Source organism: Elephantulus edwardii, unplaced genomic scaffold (genome assembly GCF_000299155.1).
Source record: "Elephantulus edwardii isolate Elephantulus edwardi_28Jun2011 unplaced genomic scaffold, EleEdw1.0 scaffold00007, whole genome shotgun sequence".
NCBI lineage: Eukaryota > Metazoa > Chordata > Mammalia > Macroscelidea > Macroscelididae > Elephantulus > Elephantulus edwardii.
Genome location: NW_006399757.1, coordinates 21,501,731 through 21,519,120, shown reverse-complemented (window position 1 = coordinate 21,519,120; position 17,390 = coordinate 21,501,731). Strand labels below are relative to the sequence as shown.

General features: G+C 37.4%; 1 protein-coding gene across 1 annotated transcript in view; it reads right to left on the bottom strand.

The window, feature by feature from the left end:
* Positions 1-17,390, bottom strand: part of LOC102861656 (multidrug resistance protein 1-like) — a 152,996-nt gene that overhangs the window by 70,084 nt on the left and 65,522 nt on the right. Inside the window, exons 16-19 of the mRNA XM_006880286.1 lie at positions 14,392-14,535; positions 11,895-11,999; positions 11,659-11,736; positions 1,472-1,555 (exon numbers count right to left, since the gene is read on the bottom strand). Of these exons, the coding sequence (XP_006880348.1) occupies positions 1,472-1,555; positions 11,659-11,736; positions 11,895-11,999; positions 14,392-14,535 (411 nt within the window). The remainder of the gene's footprint in view (positions 1-1,471; positions 1,556-11,658; positions 11,737-11,894; positions 12,000-14,391; positions 14,536-17,390) is intronic.

Sequence of the window (17,390 nt, the reverse complement as noted above, 5' to 3'; positions counted from 1 at the left end):
GGGATTGTGTACCAATGAAGGAGCTTTTCTTTTGCTTTTCAAGGAGAGGAGCGAACTGGGGATGGGGGTGGGGGAGGGCGGGGAGAAAAGTGCAACGAGGGGGAGGGCGGGGAGAAAAGTGCAACGAATGAATGAAATTCCAAAATGTCTGTAGATGTTCATTGACACTAATAATAATAATAATAATACCCCTTTAATATGGTTTTAAATCAAGTAAAGAAAAAAATGCAAGTAAAAAAAACCCATGCAATTCTAATGTTGCTCTGTTGTTAGCTGCCATTGAGTTGAGTAAGACTTGCACCATCCCCAGGAACAGCTGACTTGAAACCTGCCTTATCCTGTGCCATCCTCACCATCTCTGCTGAAGTCACTGTGTCAATCCATCTTTAAACACTATTTAATAATTTGCTGTTCTGGTCATAATTTTGTAATCAACTTCTCAGAGATTCTGAAATAAACTAAATGCTTCTATACAACATTTATTATTGAGAGGAACCTCATTGACACTTTTCTATTTCTCCCACATGCAAGAAAGGGACATTGAAAAGGCATAACTGCTGGATTTCTGATATTTATAAAAGGATTGAAGACTTTGTCTTATTTAAATTAAAAATAAGAAAGCAGACATTTGCTAGCCTTGCTATTGTACCCCTTGCTTCAAGTAAAACCTCGGTTCTTAAATAAAGATTTTATTAAAAGAGTTGGAAGAAAGTTAATAATTACTTTTTATGCATGACTTTGCCATTCACTTTGTGGTCGTTCTGTAACTGATTTTGGAGGCTATGCAGATCAACATAATGGAATGAGTCAGGACTACGCACAGCTGCTTAGCTTGGTGCAGAATTCTTTCCATGTGTACATACAAATTGACATTGTTAAGCATTATTTTAAATAAGATCTTGTTTTCTACAGGAAGGGAGTTTTTTGGGTGATGCAGATGGGTAATCTGCTTAGCTGCTTACTGAAGGAGTGGATGTTCATTTCTACCCAAAGGTACTTGGAAAAAAGATCCAAAAATCGGCCATTGTAAATCTTATGGGCACAGTTACTCTGATTCATGTGGGGACTCTAAGAGTTAAATCCACTTTGCCAGCAACCAGCTTTATCCTGTTGTTGAGACTTCAAAATTAGGTTTGCATATTTTCCTTTTCTTATCTCACTATTGAGCCCCAAGTTCCTTTCTGCATCTCATTTTTGTCATCTTCTTCAGTCCTTTTGTTATCATATATCTCATGTGCCAAACATTCTCTTGTTTCTGGCTATAAAGATGCAAAACGGAAAGGCTTCTCTTTGTCTTTCACTGACAATTTCCCACTAGCCATGAGCCTTACCTGGTCTGCTGAATGTGCCAATCTTAATCTGATGTGTGTCATTTGGGAATAGCTCCCATATATGTACAAACATACTGCATACATGCTTGCATACACATCACATGCACACACTATTTAAAATTAAGAAAAAAAATACATACTCCTTGAATTTGTGCTATATCTACAGCTAATCTTGTTGTCAAGGCTCCTGTGTTGTTTTCCTTCTCATCAAACCAGGAGAGATCCTAGAGAACAAAAGGAAGTGAACACATGATTAGCAAAACATCTTTATCTTATTTGTGATTTTGCAGTAGTCCTAGGTCTTTACCTGCTTCCCTTATTCACAGTTACTAAATTTTGTAAATACTAAAATCAAATGATTGCTTCTTATTTCAGAGAAATTTCTTTTTAGAAATAATTTGAAGGACTGGGCACATTCTATTACTTCATTATTTAAGAAGAGATGTAAAGTGGTCGTTTCAAACCATGAAGTAGTGAATTGCAGAAGGTATTTAAAAAATCAGGCAATGAACGTGACCGTTGATAAAGACTGTTGAGTCTTTTCACTTAAACTGTAAAAAAAAGTGTGTTCCATTGTGTTTAGGATCCAGTGAAGCAAAATTTTGTCAGATACTTTATATTATGCTCTAGATCGTGCTACATTCTGGATGCTGCAAAAGCTAACTGTTGTTTGTAGAATTCCTTGTGGTGAGTTGCATTAGGAAGCAACTTCATGACAAGCCCATGTGGTTTAAGGACCAGTGGTATTTATGGAGTTGAGCACTCATCACTGTGAGATGTATAAACCCTGCAAAACCCCTGGGAGCAGCGCAAACCCATGCAATCTGCAGGAGCCAGGTACAAACTGTAAAAGCTCAATGTGAGAACCAAGTTCCTTTTCCATAGCAAATGGCAACAACTCTTCAACCTGAGAAATTCTGATTTGCTTCTATGAGTTGGTCAGTGCTTTCTTCCATTCCCTCAAACCACATACAGATTAAAATTCTGTAGAGACTGTCGCAGAAAAATTGTTTCATTTTAGTAAACAAGAAGTAAAAGAACTCTTAGATTATAACCAGGAAAAACTCTGAAACCCAGGCTATCTGTGCCCGAGAAGTAAGGAAACAAATTTACAACAGCATGAGAACTCACATTCATCATATGGTCCTTTGGGATAAAGCATCCTTGCAGAATTGTCACAGGAAAAATTTTTATACAACCCCAGAAGACTGTTCTGGAGCCACTGTTGGGAAAGTGTCCCAAGGATTTTTGGGTCTTACCTGCCTATGGAACATCTTGTGGAAATCATGACTTGCACTGCTCAAGACTCACTTTGAAAATATAGCAATAACTGGAGCCCAACACACTATGCACAAATAGCAGCAACTATGAGAACTATAGTTCTCCAACTGGAAGACATGCCCTGCTTTTTATGGTATAATTTGAACAACAAAGCCACACTATATTGAGTAATTGTTTCTAGCTGCTTGGAGTACAATGAGAAATTCCAGATACATTTGGGTTGTTTCCATGTTCTTGCGATGATGAATAATGCTTCTATGAACATTGGTATACAACTTTCTGTCTGAGCCTCAGTTCTCATTTTCTCGGGGTATATTCCAAGCAGTGGAATAGCTCAGCCATATGGAATTTCTATGTTCAGCTTTTTGAGGAAGCGCCAAACTGCTTTCCCGAGTGGTTGTATCATTTTATAATCCCACCAACAATCTATAAGAATTCCTATTTCACCACATCCTCTCCTTTTATTACTTTCCATCATGTTAAACTTTGCCACTCTTACTGGAGTGAGATGGTACCTCACTGTGGTTTTGATTTGCATCTCTCTTATTGCTAGGGATTTGGAGCATTTCTTCACATGTCTGGTGGCCATTTGAATATCTTCGTCTGTGAAAATTCTTTCCATGTCTTTTGCCCATTTTGTAATTGGGTTATTAGTCTTTTTCTTGTGGATACCCAGGAGTATTGTATAAACTTTCGTTATGAGGCTTTTGTCTGAGATGGTATTGCCAAAGGTTCGTTCCCAGTTGGTAGGTTGCAGTACATTCATACTATGGAATGCTATGCAGCATATACAGGAACAATGATTTTATAAATGACTACCTAACTTGGAAGGGACTGGAGAGCATTATGATGAGTGAACTAACTCAGTCCCACAAGGGCAAATACTGTATAAAACCACTGTTGTAGAATGGCTATAAGAATCCAAGAGGAGGTAGGGTGAAAGCAGAGGGATGAGGTTGGGAAGGGGTTGGGATGGTGGGGTGGTGGTGTTAATCATAGGATTACACAATGAAATGGGTGGGGGTGAAGGAAATGGGAAGGATTTCTTGTGAAAAATAATGTACTCAAACTTTGTAAATAAGTCAGTATAAAATTTAAAAAAAATTCACATATGATTGTTGTTGTTCTTGTAATGTGCCGTCGAGTAGTTTGCAACTCATAGGGACCCTATGTACAAGAGCCCTAAACCCTGCTCAACCTCACTGTCTTTGACACACCTATTCCCACTACTCCAATCACTGAATTGATTCATCTCATTAATGGTCTTCCTCTCCTGCTCTGTCCCTCCACTCTCCCAAACATGATGTCCCTCTTCAAGGACTGGTCCCTCTTTGCAACATGCCCAAAGTATGTCAGACAAAGCTTCCAAATACTTGACTCTGAGGAGCAGCCTGACTTCACCATCTCCAGGATAAACTTGTTTGTTCTCCTAGCAGTCCATGGTATATTCAATACTCTTCTTTAGCACCACAGCTCAATGGCATCAATTATCTTTCTATCATCCCTAGTCATTGTTCAGCTCTCTGGCACATAGCACACAATTGTGAAGATTATGGCCTGGATCAGGTGCACCTTAGTCTCCAGCCTGACATCATTGCTCTTCAGTACTCTGGAGAGGTCCCTGACAGCTGACTTTTCCAATGCAATTTGTCTCTTGATTTCCTGGCTGCTGGTACCAAAGTTAAAAAATAAAAGAAAAAGAAAAGATAATATACTGCATTCCTAGTTCTTTGGCAACTTGCTGTAAAACAGAATGCACAGGATACATATGCAACCAGTTTTAGTAATTACCCAAAGTTCAATTAACCAGAGGCCCAAATTTGCTTTTATAGAAGTCAGCAATCATACCCTACAGTGATTGTATTCCAGTGTGAGGAAGATAGGACAACACAGAGCTGGCAGTTTCGGGAACATAGATGGTGCTGAGCAAAAACTAACTTGCTTCTTTTCTTTCTGATGGTTAAATAAATGATCATAATTAAACCTGTCCAAATTTTTAATACTAGTAAATATTATTTTTTATAATAATTCTATAAATAAAAAAATACAGCTGACAATTATGTGGCAAGAATCTCTCTGTAGCACAGGAGTTAAGTCCTCAGCTTCAGATGAAATGTTGGTGGTTCAAATCTCCCCAAAGGTACTTGAGAAACAGAACTTGGTCTTCTACAGTTGAAAGCCTAAGAGTGCTGTTCTCCGCTGGGGTCACCATGAGTTAGAACTGACTGGATAGCAGCTCTTTCATTTCTTTATGCCTTACATGCGCCCTGGCTAAGTGCTTGTTCATTTAAATAGTCATTTAATACTTATGGGGTAAGCATTGTGATTATCCACATTTTACAAATGACTAAATTAAGGTACAGTGAAATCAAGGCTACACAGCTAGCAAGTGCTAAGGACAGTGTTTCAACCTAGTAGCCAGATGCTGGTCGGAGCTCTAGTGGCCTAGTGTTAAGGAGATGCACTGTCAACCCAACAGTAAACAGTTTGAATTCACCATCTGCTTTAGGGTAGAAAGATGGGCAAATTCCTCACAGCCTCTGAAAACCTGCTAGAGGGTCAGCTATGAGTCAGCTCTGAATTAACAGCACATAACAACATAACAACTGCTAAATGTCAGGGTTTTAAAATCATCTTCCCTTTTCTGACACCCAAATGACTGAATTTCATTATCTAGTTTTAGAGAGCTCTGGTATCTTAGTTCATAAAGAGCTGCACTGCTAACTCAAAAGCCACACCTCTTTGTGGTTTGACTCTACTAGCAAATCTGCAGGAAAAAGATGGATACTCTCCTGTGAAATTTGTTGTTGTTGTTGTTATGTGCCGTCGAGTCGCCCGTGAAATTTACAGCTTCTAAAAACCCCTGCAGGGCCACCTATGACTTGGTGCAACTCCATGGCAATAAGCGAATGCATAGTGGGTGACTTTTAAGAACTAATCTCCTTTATAAGAGACATCATTCTGAAAGGCAGTTTGACATGTCCTCAAAAAACTCAACATAGAAATCCCATATGACCCAATTATTGCACTTCTAGGAATGTGTCCCAAAGAAACTACAACTGAAACATGAATACCTATGCTTATAGCAGCAGTTACTCACAATAGCAACAATAGGGAAACAGTTCAAATAACTATCAATAATCAAAAGGACTGAGAAATCATGGTAAATTCACACAGTGGAATACTATGCAGCACTAAAGAGAAATGATATTGTAAAATACTATATGACATTGAAGAGTCTAGAGAACATTATGCTGAGGGAACTTAGTCTCATAAGGACAAATACTGGATAAGACAAATATTGTAAAAAAAGGATAACTAGTAAGATGTGTATAAATGTCCACAAGGGGAAAGTGAAAAGGGGAATGGCATGGAAAAAGCAGAAGGATGGAAATCAGCAGGATAGCAGAGTTTAGTGGGTAGACTGCAGGGAAGGTATGAGAGAGAATGGGAAAGAGTCAATTAGGACTTGAAAAGATGGTGTAATAGTAGGTATAGATCAATGATAATTATATGGGATAGAATGTGAATGAGTAATTGTATGAAACAACGTGAATGAGGAATGTACGGAATAAAATGTATGTGAACGAAACACAATGTAAATGAATTATTGTATGAAAACCAATGAAAAATAGAGAGACAGGGTGGAAAATGCTCGTGCCCAGAAGCTTTGAGCAAGGCGTTGTGAAAGTCAAAGAATTGAGTTTCTATGTAGTGAAAAGTTGGTGGGGACAGGATGGAAAGAGATCTATATTTTGGATAATATGGATCTGAAAGAGATCCATATTTTTTTTTCCATTCCCAAGAAAAGTGATCCAAACAGAATGTGGAAATTATTGAACAATATCATTGATATCACATAGAAAAACCTACTGCTGAAGATCATTCAAAAATGGATAGAACAATATATAGACAGAGAATTGCCAGATGCTCAAGCTGGATTTAGAAGAGGCTGTAGCTCCAGGAATATCACTGCTGATTTTAGATGAATCAGCGCTGAAAGCAAAGAATACCAGAAAAATATTTATTTAAGCTTTATTGATGATTTACATAGTTTACATATTTATATGTTTAATTGTGTGGATCATAATAAATTATGGTTAACATTGATAAGAATGGGAATCCACCCCCCACCCCCCAAAAAAAGAACGGGAATCCCAGAGCATTTAATTATGCTCATGAGAAATCTATACCTGGACCAAGAGGTTGTTGTGTAAATAGAACAAGGGAAGCTGTATGGTTTAAAATTAGGAAACTTATGTGCCAGGTTTGTATCCTTTATCCATATCTATTTAATCTGTATGCTGAGGAAATCATTCGAGAAGCTAGGCTCTGTGAAGAAGAATGTGGCATTAGAATGATACAACCTCGCTTGTTTCAATTGAGGAGGACTTGAAAAGCATCCTGCAGATTAAAAACTATAGCCTTCAATAGGGATTGCATCTCAGGGTCAAGAAAACAAAAATTGTCACCACTGTACAAATAGGTAACACCGTGATTAATGGATGAAATATTGAAACTGTCAACAACTTCATCTTACTTGAAACTACAATCAATACATTTGGTACCAGCAATCAGCAGATCAGAGATGTATCACACTGGGAGCATCTGCAGTCAGGGATCTCTCCAAATTATTGAGGAGTAATGTTAATTTTCAGTCACTTGCTCTGCTGTTGAGAGCTAAACAGTGAATAAGGATGATGGATGAAGAATTGATGCCTTTGAGTTGTGATGGTGGAGAAGGGTTCTGAATATCCCCTGGACTGCCAAAAACCCAAACAGGTATGTCTTGTAGACTGTCAGTGAGAGTGCTCCTTGGAGGCTAAGATGATTAAGTTTGATCTCACATATTTTGGGTATGTTGCTAGAAGGTCTTCCTTGTCCTGCTAACTGCCTACCTTGTGTTTGGCGATAAGATGCTTTTACCCACAGTTCTACTAGGACTTGCATTTATCATCGTTGTTGTTGCTAGGTTTTTTTGAGCTGAGTATGATTCATAGTCACCCTGTGAACAACAGACCTGAACCCTGTCCTATCCTGTGCCAACCTCACAATTTCTGACCCACTCAAGCCCATTGCTGCAGTCACTATTACTCCACCTGGCTGAGGATTTTTCTCTCTTTCATTGTAAGTTCATCTTCTTAAGCATGATGTCTTCTCCTAGAACTAGTGTCTCCTAGCAACATGCCCAAGATGTGTTAGATGATAACTTCACCATCTTTGGCTCCAAAGCACTCTGATTGTACCTTCTCTAAAACACATCTGTTTGTTCTTTTGGCAGTCCATGGGATATTCAGTATTCTTCTCTAACAGCAAAACTCAAAGGTATCAATTCTTCTGTTATCCTTATTTAGCTCTCAGATGCATAGTAAGTGATTAAAAAGACCATGATCTGAATTAAGAACAATTTAGTCCTCGAACTAACATCATTGCTGAGGAACTAACTGGATAGCATTATGCTGAGTGAACTAACTCAGTCCTATAAGGACAAATACTGTATAAAACATTATTATAGAATAAATATGAGGATCCAAGGAGGGGAGAGCAGAGGGGTGAGAATGGGCAGGGGGTGGAGGGTGGTTAATCATAGGTTCGGACAATTTGAGGGGTGGTGGTGAAGGAAATGGGAAAGATCCTGTGTTAAACAAGGCGTAAGAACTTTGTAAATAAACTAGTATAAAAAACACCACAAAACCCAAAAAATTAACTTCATTGTTCCTCAATAATTTGGAGAGGTCCTTGACTGTAGACTTTACTATGGTAAATTCTCAGGAGTAGACTCTCCTGATCTCCTGACTATTGGTGCCAAGTATTGATTGTGGATCCAAGTAAGATGAAATTGTTGACAACTTCAATCTTTTCTCCATCTATGATGACACTGCTTATTTGTCCAGTGGTGAGAATTTTTGTTTTCTTGATATTGAAATGTAATCCATATTGAAGCCTGAAGTGTTTCATCTTCTGCGATAAGTCTTCACTTTCAGCAAGGAAGATTGTGTCATCTGCATAAGGAAGGTTATTTATGAGTCTTCCTCCTGTCCTCATTCCACATACTTGAAAAGCTTCAGTTCAGAATTTGTGGGTTTCACACAACAGTCTGTGTTATTTTTATTTTATTTATCTTTATTATCAGAAAAACCAGAATTGAGGAGAAAGCTATAGTTCAGAATTTGTTCACAGAATTGAGCTTCTTGAAGAATTTACATGCCATACACACGGAACAGATAGGGAGAAAAGGGTACAACCATGATGCATCCCTTTCTTAATTTTAAATTATAGAGTGTTCTCTTTTCCTACTTTGGTCATTAATTATTAAGAAACATAAATTTAGCTTTGAAACACACTGTACATAATTTATAGTAAAACCTGTGAAAGCTGGAACCTGTGTAAGGGAGAAGCATGCCAGAGAAGGAAAACACAAGTATTTTCCTCTACTAGCAAAAGCAACATGGTAAGATTACACTTCGTCAAAAACCTTTGGAAAGCTGAATAAAAGCAGTCATGTTGAGTTCTGACTCTCACAGATCTCCCTGCATTTACAGTGACAATTAGAACATTCCTTTTACTAGGAATAAATCTAAACCTTGACGGATAGCAGGTAATCAAATAAAATTCAGGTTCTAAACCTATAAAAAGACCACTCCTGATTCCATAAATACCTCAACTTCAAAAGAGGGTTCAGAATGGTTACAAAAAGAACCACAAGCCTCAGCATGTTTTCTAAGCCATAATAAGTCTTATCTTGGGATAAAACTCGGGTATTATGAGTTAGGTAAAACCTCCAAGAGGAGGGGTTTTTTATATACAAAAGCATAATTGAGAAGATACTTAAACAGACCAAATGCTCTATCCTTCTTATAATATTAAAAAACAAAGGTATGAAAAAAGAGAAAAAATTTATAGAGGATGAAGAGGGAAACCAATGACATGCTTAAAAGGTGTGAGTTGAAGCTATGGGAGGATTTATCACTTCTGTTCAATGTCATAGAGTTTCTGAATATATTTAGCTGTAAGTACATGCGTGCTTTCTGGAGGTCCACGATTCATACATAACGTACGGATGGGGTACTCATTCCTAGAGTGTCTCTGCCGTGGTATCCACTCAGTTACTGCTAAGCAGAGGAGCAATGTCCACTATTAACCCTTAGGGTATTGGATTCATTGTAGTTTTATTGGTCATACTTGTTAATGACCTTGCATAGTCTGTGAAGAGAATATAGATTAAAAGAAAAGCTTTTGGAAAAAAGTTATCATTTATGTTTACCTGTACAAAACATCCATAGACTCAAGAAGCATTTGGGAAAAATCTAGGAAATGTAAAATAATTTTCTCTGAATAGGCAAATGCAACCAAAATTTGCAAAGAAAATAAAAAAAAAAAAAAAAGCAGTAGAAATAATCAACAAGTATGGTACTGTTAGTTAAGATTTCACCTTATTCCAACTACTGTTATACAAAGTAGGGACAAATTTTCAGAGAATCAATCTTGGAGGAATGACAAGGGTCGGAAGGGCAACAGAGAGAAGTAAATTTAATAAATGGGTTAGTTGGGTAAAAGGAAAGACAATACACAATAAAGGGTTGATTAGACATTTTAGTTCATTATTGTGTTAATCAGTGGCAATTAAGGTTATACAACAAAATGATTATATAAAAAAATCCAGTGTGACTTGTAAAGTTCCACTCAGAGAAAATAATTTTAACAAATTCATCTTATTCCATAAAAGATTTGGAGTAAAAAAATATAAGGTGTTGAACCTCCCCTTACTGCTAAACCAAAAATAAAGTACAATTTTGACAGGAGAGCTACATGCAGCCTTAAATTGTTCTTGGTCCCTCATGTACATTTCCCCTCCAGATTAAGGCAAGTCTCCAAAGGTGGAAAGCAAAATCAGAGACCTGACACTTGGGAAGAGGACGTGAGGGTCACAAGAGCTGCAGAACTTCACTACCTTCCTTGGCTGCGTTTTCTCTCCCACAGTTCCTCAAGTGTATAGAGAGAGCTGAGGCATCTTGTTACACTGCCAATCATCACAGTAACACTCCTAAAAGTCCCGAGATGTAAAACCTGGTTCTGATGACTCGGCTGGAGTGACAGTAAGTCTATTTCTGAGAAGAAATTACCTTGGCAGGAAGCTATTTGCTCCTGTACAGCAAGCTTTGGTGACAGAAAGTGTGCAAAGGGCTCCGAATGATTACTGGCTCTCAGGGTAACCCAATCCACCTCAGCCTTCATAAAAGAATTTTAAAAGTACCAATCTGAGACTTGTCTGCCATTTGCCCCCAAGACTCACTACTTAAGATTACTGCTTAATCCAACTATTTTTAGTTATTTCATAGGTGTGATTGATGATCTGTAGGAGGCAGGTGGTCCCTCCTGCCAGCTAGACTGATGCTATCTGAGTTTAGAAGTTTTCCTATCAGGATAGAGAAAGTGGGTGCTTTGTAGTCTGGAGTGGAAAGACATTAATCTGTGCACACCATTAAGAACAAGAGAAAAGAACAACTTTCCTTCAAAGATTTAAAAACATTATTATTGCTCCCTGGTGGCTTAGTGGTCAGGAGTTGCACTGCCAACCCGAAGACACAGTTCAGATTCACCAGCTGCTTCTTAGGAGAAAGATGGGCAATCTCTTCCCTGTGTGATTTACAGCCTCTGAAACCTCTCTGGAGAGTCAGCTATGAGTCAGTTCTGACTCCACAGCACATAACGACAAGGCTTTTCAGTTTCCATTTGGTCTTTGTGGATTCGGAAACTCTATATTATGTATGGATAGAAAGATGTGTGAAGGAAAAAGTGCACGCAACAAAGAGTGGGCCCTAAATTCTTACTTTCTTTTGGTTGTATTTTGGAACATGACAATTTTGAACTTGCTTCTAACAGGAAAATACACTTTAAGAATGCTGACAGCAGAATTTTCTGTAGTTCAGAACAAAAAAAAAAATGTATGTTTTTAAATGACCAGAGGAAAGTAGTTGAGTAAAGAAGTTAGAGTATTTTAAAACAAATTTTAAATAAAATAATAGAAATTTAAGGCAACACTGACCTGGTATAACATGGCTTTAAATGCCAAGTGCCTTAATTTCATTGTTAATATTTCTCCTGCTCGGCCATAAAACAAGCCCTAGGGAATGAAGCGACAAAGAAAAAAAAACCAACCTTACGTTTATTCTTAACTTTCTATTTCTTTTAAACATTTAGTAATTTTTAAAAACAAACATGGAGAATGATACAAAAACGTAATCATGTTAAAACTTATTTTTTTATCTATTCAAAGCTTACCTGCATGAAATAACCAACAAAGCAAATGGCTCCCAAAATCACAAATAACATGGAATATGTTTCTGCCTCACTCTTTAATGTGGCTTGATCATCTTTTTCAAACATCTAAAGAGGGGGGGAAAAAACCAAAAACATTGTCAGGGGTTTGGAGAAAGGTAAAAAAAAAAACCAACTCCAAATGTATAATCCTAACATCCCCCCTGATTTATCTGAATACATGTATCTGGGGAATGGGGAGGGGATATGTGTCATTATTCTATTTACATTCATTTCATGTGATAAATAAAATTTGCCTTTAATTATCTCACATACTATGCATGATCAGGCAAGAGGGCCTCTATCTACTACTATTATTATAGTATCATTTCAAAGAAATCTTCAGTGTGTTTGAGTGAGCTGTTATTTCTAATAACATTTGAAGTTCCTTAAAATTCTTCTATTTAGAGTAGTACCTGCAACATGAAATCTCCATATATATCTACAGAAACGGATTCAGAAACTAATGGTTATAGTTCCTAAAATTGCAAATTGTTTTAAAAACTAGTGTGCTCTAGTGACTTCATGGTAAGAAGCTGCACTGAAATCCTAAAGGCATGCAATTTGAACCCATCAGCTGAAAGAAAGATGGAATCTTCTCCTGTGGGATTTATTGCCTCTGAAAATCTATGGTGGGTCAGCTGTGGGTCCATTTCAGTTCAACGGTCACAAAAACAGTGTCATGTGCATATTGGCATCACGTTGGTTAAGTGTAGCTGTGCAGATCAGTGACTCGAAGACTCGGCACAAATCTAGTAGGAGCCTGAATCCATCCACTTCAGCGCAATGCTGAACTCTTATTACTTCCTCTACCTGAGCTGACTGGTAATAAAAAATTGCTATTGTTCTGCATAGTTGAAAGACAATCATATTTGTGTGTTTTCATGCTTTAGTGTCTGGAATACTGATCTAACTCTGTAGTAAAAATGAGGAAACAAAGACATTTTTCTAATGATCACCTACCCAACAAGGGCCACCCAACACTTCACAACAGACATTGGTTCTCACCCCAGTCAAAATAGCAAAATTTAACAGAACAGCAAGCAACAAATGCTGGAGAGGTTGTGGAGAAACTGGAACCCTGATTCACTGTTGGTGGGAGTGTAAAATGGTGCAACCCCTGTGGAAAGCAGTATGGCGCTTTCTCAAAAAGTTGCAAATAGAGATACCATTTGACCCAGCAGTTCTACTACTGGGAATATCCCCTGAAGAGACCATAACTGACATCCAAGCAGATATATGCACACCCATGTTTATTGCAGCTTTGTTCACAATAGCAAGGAGTTGGAAACAACCTAAGTGCCCATCAACAAACGAATGGCTAGAGAAGCTGTGGCATATTCACACAATGGAATACTATGCTGCATTAAAAAACAAGGAACTCATGCAATATTATTCAAAATGGTTGACTCTGGAGAACATTATGCTTAGTGAAATATCCCAGTCACAAAAGGACAAATATTACATGATGCCACTGTTGTAGAATGGGACTAACCTCAGGGTTGGGGAGAGACTGAATAAGATGTATTCAATAATGTATACTGCACTGAAACAGAGGAGGGAGAAAACTGTTTAAAAGAGATATGTGACTAGGTATTTCTGTCATCACAGGAGTCTAGAGCGAGGGCTACACGGTGGAGTGGACCTGGGGGAGGGTTTGTAAAACAACGAAAGAATCTTTTCTTTTACTTTTCCATAATTTTTGACTCATGTACTTATATAACTTGTTAGTTAAATTTGTGTCTTCTAGGTTGCAACCCCCCCATGATACATCTTCAGGGATATGAACATGTACGGCTAATAATAGTGCATCTAAATTCCAAAATCAATCTCCATAATAGTCTATGTGTTTCCTACTGCCAAAGGGGCCCTTTAGAGTAGTGAGAGAAGATCTTCACCCTGAAACCCACAGCGTCCCTTTTCAGCAGGAAGTAGCTAAGAGAATACGCCATCCCCTTTTCCTTATGAATCAGGGTGAAGTCTTTCTCAGGGAGGAGTGATAGGGAATGGCAAAGGACACACCGACAAAGGAGATTAATCAGAACTGACTTTGACAAGCACTGTGGCAATTGGACAATTAAAACAGACATTCGGATGGTGGGGAAGAAGAACAAACTGGGGAGGAGGGTAGAGAGAATAGTGCAGTAATGAAGGAATGAAAACCCAAAATCCCTGTAAATGTTCATTAAAACTAATAAAATTTAATAAAAAAAATAAAAATGAGGAAACAAAGACATTTTTCTAATGATCACCTACCCAACAAGGGCCACCCAACACTTCACAACAGACATTGGTTCATTGTCTGAGAACATTTGTTAACCCTTCATATGGTCTCCACACTAGGGATGTTGGGTAAAAAGTCCCAATTTTCTATTGTCGGGTCATGGAGAAGAAAACTTGTTCTCTTTGGGTACATTTGGTTGAGAATTTTTAGAAATATCAGCAAATTAGATTTGCTTACAGTTATAGTTTTTGCAAAGATGATGGAAAACATTGGATGAACAGTTCCATTCAGGACAGAAGCCAGTGTTCCCAGAACAACAAACAGCCATTCAGACTTATTCAACTTCATGATTTTCAGTAGAGAAACACCAGGAAGACTAGCCTTAAAAAAAAAAGTATTTTGGTTAAGAATTCTAGTCAGAGAACATTTAAAGGGGAAGAAGTTAACCAATTATAAACACAATTATAGGACATCAAATCTAAATCTAGTAAAGTAGAAAGGTGAATTTTCTTTAGGAATATTTCACTACATATGTGATTCATGGTGAGATACAATATAAAGCTAAAGAACCTTCCTCCAAAGTAACTATCACCTTTGGACATTTCACTTGTAATTAAAAAATGTAACCCACATATTTTTAAAGTCAAGTAGCATAGAAGAATTAACAGGCATATTTTTCTTTGTTTCTGTAACCCAGAGGGGAGCTCTGGTGGTGTAATTCACAGTGAATTGCACTGCCAACACAAAGGCAGAGCCTCTATGCGACAAAGAGGGCCAGTCTCCTGACGTGATTTATAGATTTCAAAACCCCACTGGAGTGTCACTTACAAGTTGGTTTAGACCTTATGGCAATGAGTTTGAGGTTTCAGAATTTGTTTTACCTCTAAATAAGGTGCATTGTCACATTTCAGGATAAGACAAAAATCTGGGTAAAAACTAATTAGCAACAACTCAGAAGATAAATATTTGACTAAGATTTTAAGTAAGAAAATGTTCTAGTGTCACAATTTGTTACAAAAATATTTTTAAGACATCATGTTTTAGGATTTATAATTGAAAGCAAAAGATTGCAAAATCTGAAATTAATTAAATTTGTCAAGATCCATTCATCTTTCCATGGAACTCGATGATAGTTTCTGTAAGATTTTCTGATCTTACAAAATTTTATAAGGAGCACTGGAGGCCTAGTAGTAAGAAGTTGTGCTGCAATCTCAAAGGCATGCAGTTCAAATCCACCAGTTGCTCCATGGGAGGTTAGGCGATTTCCTTCCTCTGAAATCCTGCTGTAGGGTCAGCTATTACTTGACTCCAATTGACAGCACACACCAACAGAAAATGTTATAGGATCATTTTAATAATGAAATTAAGCATGTAAAGCTTAAATCCATATTTGGCACCTAAACCAACAACTAAAACTCACTTGTTGATTTTATTTCTAATCATATTGGCTTCATGCATGTAAAAGTACAAATTTCATCATAATGTTTTCAATGGCTGATTTTTCAGAAGCAAATTTCTATGACTTCCTTCAAAAAAGGCTAAAAAATAGAAAAATTGGACTTTTAAAAATTTTCAATTTTATCTGATATTTTGTAGAACTTTCTAGTATTATAACGGAGCTCTAATCTTTAGGGAGTAATAATGATAACCCAAAGGCAAGGAACAAAGATGCACAATTTACAGCCTCAGAAACCCAATGGAGGGTCAGCTATGAGTCTGTTTTGACTCAATGGCAATGAGTGAATTATTGATAATAATTAAAAAATACATTTAAAATGCATCTTCTGCATAATGAAAGTTCTTCTTGAGTCTTCCTCCAATTCTGATGCAACATTCTTCTTCACATAGTCTATCTTCTTAAATTATTTGCTCGGGACACATATTAAATGTTGTTAGGCACCACAGGGTTAATTACAACTCAATAGTGACCCTGGGAACAACAGACCTGAACCTTGCCCTATACTGTGCCAGCCTCATGATCTCTGTCCTGCTCAAACCCATTGTGGTAATCACTGTATCAGTTCATCTTGTTGAAAGTCTTCCTCACTTTTTCTCACACTTTACCCCTTCCCAATGTGATGTCTCTCTCCAGGGACTGGATCTTCCTAAAAATACGCCCACAGTAAGTGACGCAAAGTTTCACCATTCTTGTCGCTAAGGAAGGCTTTGGTTGCTCTTCTTTAAAGACTTTTGGCAGTTCCTTTGGCAGTTCATGATATATTCAATACTCTTCACCAACACTACAATTCAAAGACATCGATTTCTCTCCTGTCACCCTTACTCACTGGCCAACTTTTACATGCATAGGAAGCAATTAAAAATATCATGGTGTGGATCAGGTGCACTTTAGTCTTTAAATGATTATCATTGTTCTTTGTTGGTTTGAGAGATCCCTGACAGCAGATTTCCTTCCTGCAACATGATTTGATTTCTTGACTGTTGCTACCATGGATGTGGATTGTGGATCCAAACAAAATGAAGTTATTGACAACTTCAATACAGTGAAAGGATATTGTCCTAATGTGCAACTTTCCTGATTTTAAAACATGCATTATTGCTTATTCTGTTGGAATATTTGCTTTTAGGTTCAATACAAGTACATGAGCAAAATCAAGTTCTCTAGACTTCCCTTTCTTCTCAGTGTAATACATAATTTGTTATGCTCTGCACAAACAAATGTTTTGCATAATCAATGAAACACAAAAATCTTTCTGATAACTTCTGCTTTCAGACAAGATGGATCTAATGTTAACACTTCATGTCTCGTAACCTCTTCTGAGTTCATCTTTAATTTTTGGCAGTTCACTGTACAGCTCCAGCCATTTTTTAAATAATCTTCAGCAAGATTTTAGTTACATGTGTTATTAATTATATTGATCAAAAATTTCCACACTGTATTGGATTATCTCTTTTTTTTTAAAAAAAAAAGGGTTTAAAAACCCCTCAAATTCTCACCACTGGGCCAATAGGCAACATCAAGATGGAGAAAGATTAAAATTGTTAGTGATTTCATCTTGCTTGGATCCATATAACTAGGTACTCTTAGAACCAGAAGTCAAAAGATCAGGATAGGTACAGCATTGGGAAAGTCTGCTATCTGGTATATTTCCAAAGTCTTGTAAAACAATAACATCAGTTTAAAGACTAAGGTGCTTTTAATTCAAGTCTTCCCAGTCAACTGCTACACGTCTGAGAGATGGACAATGAATAAAGATGATGGCAGAATCAATGCATAT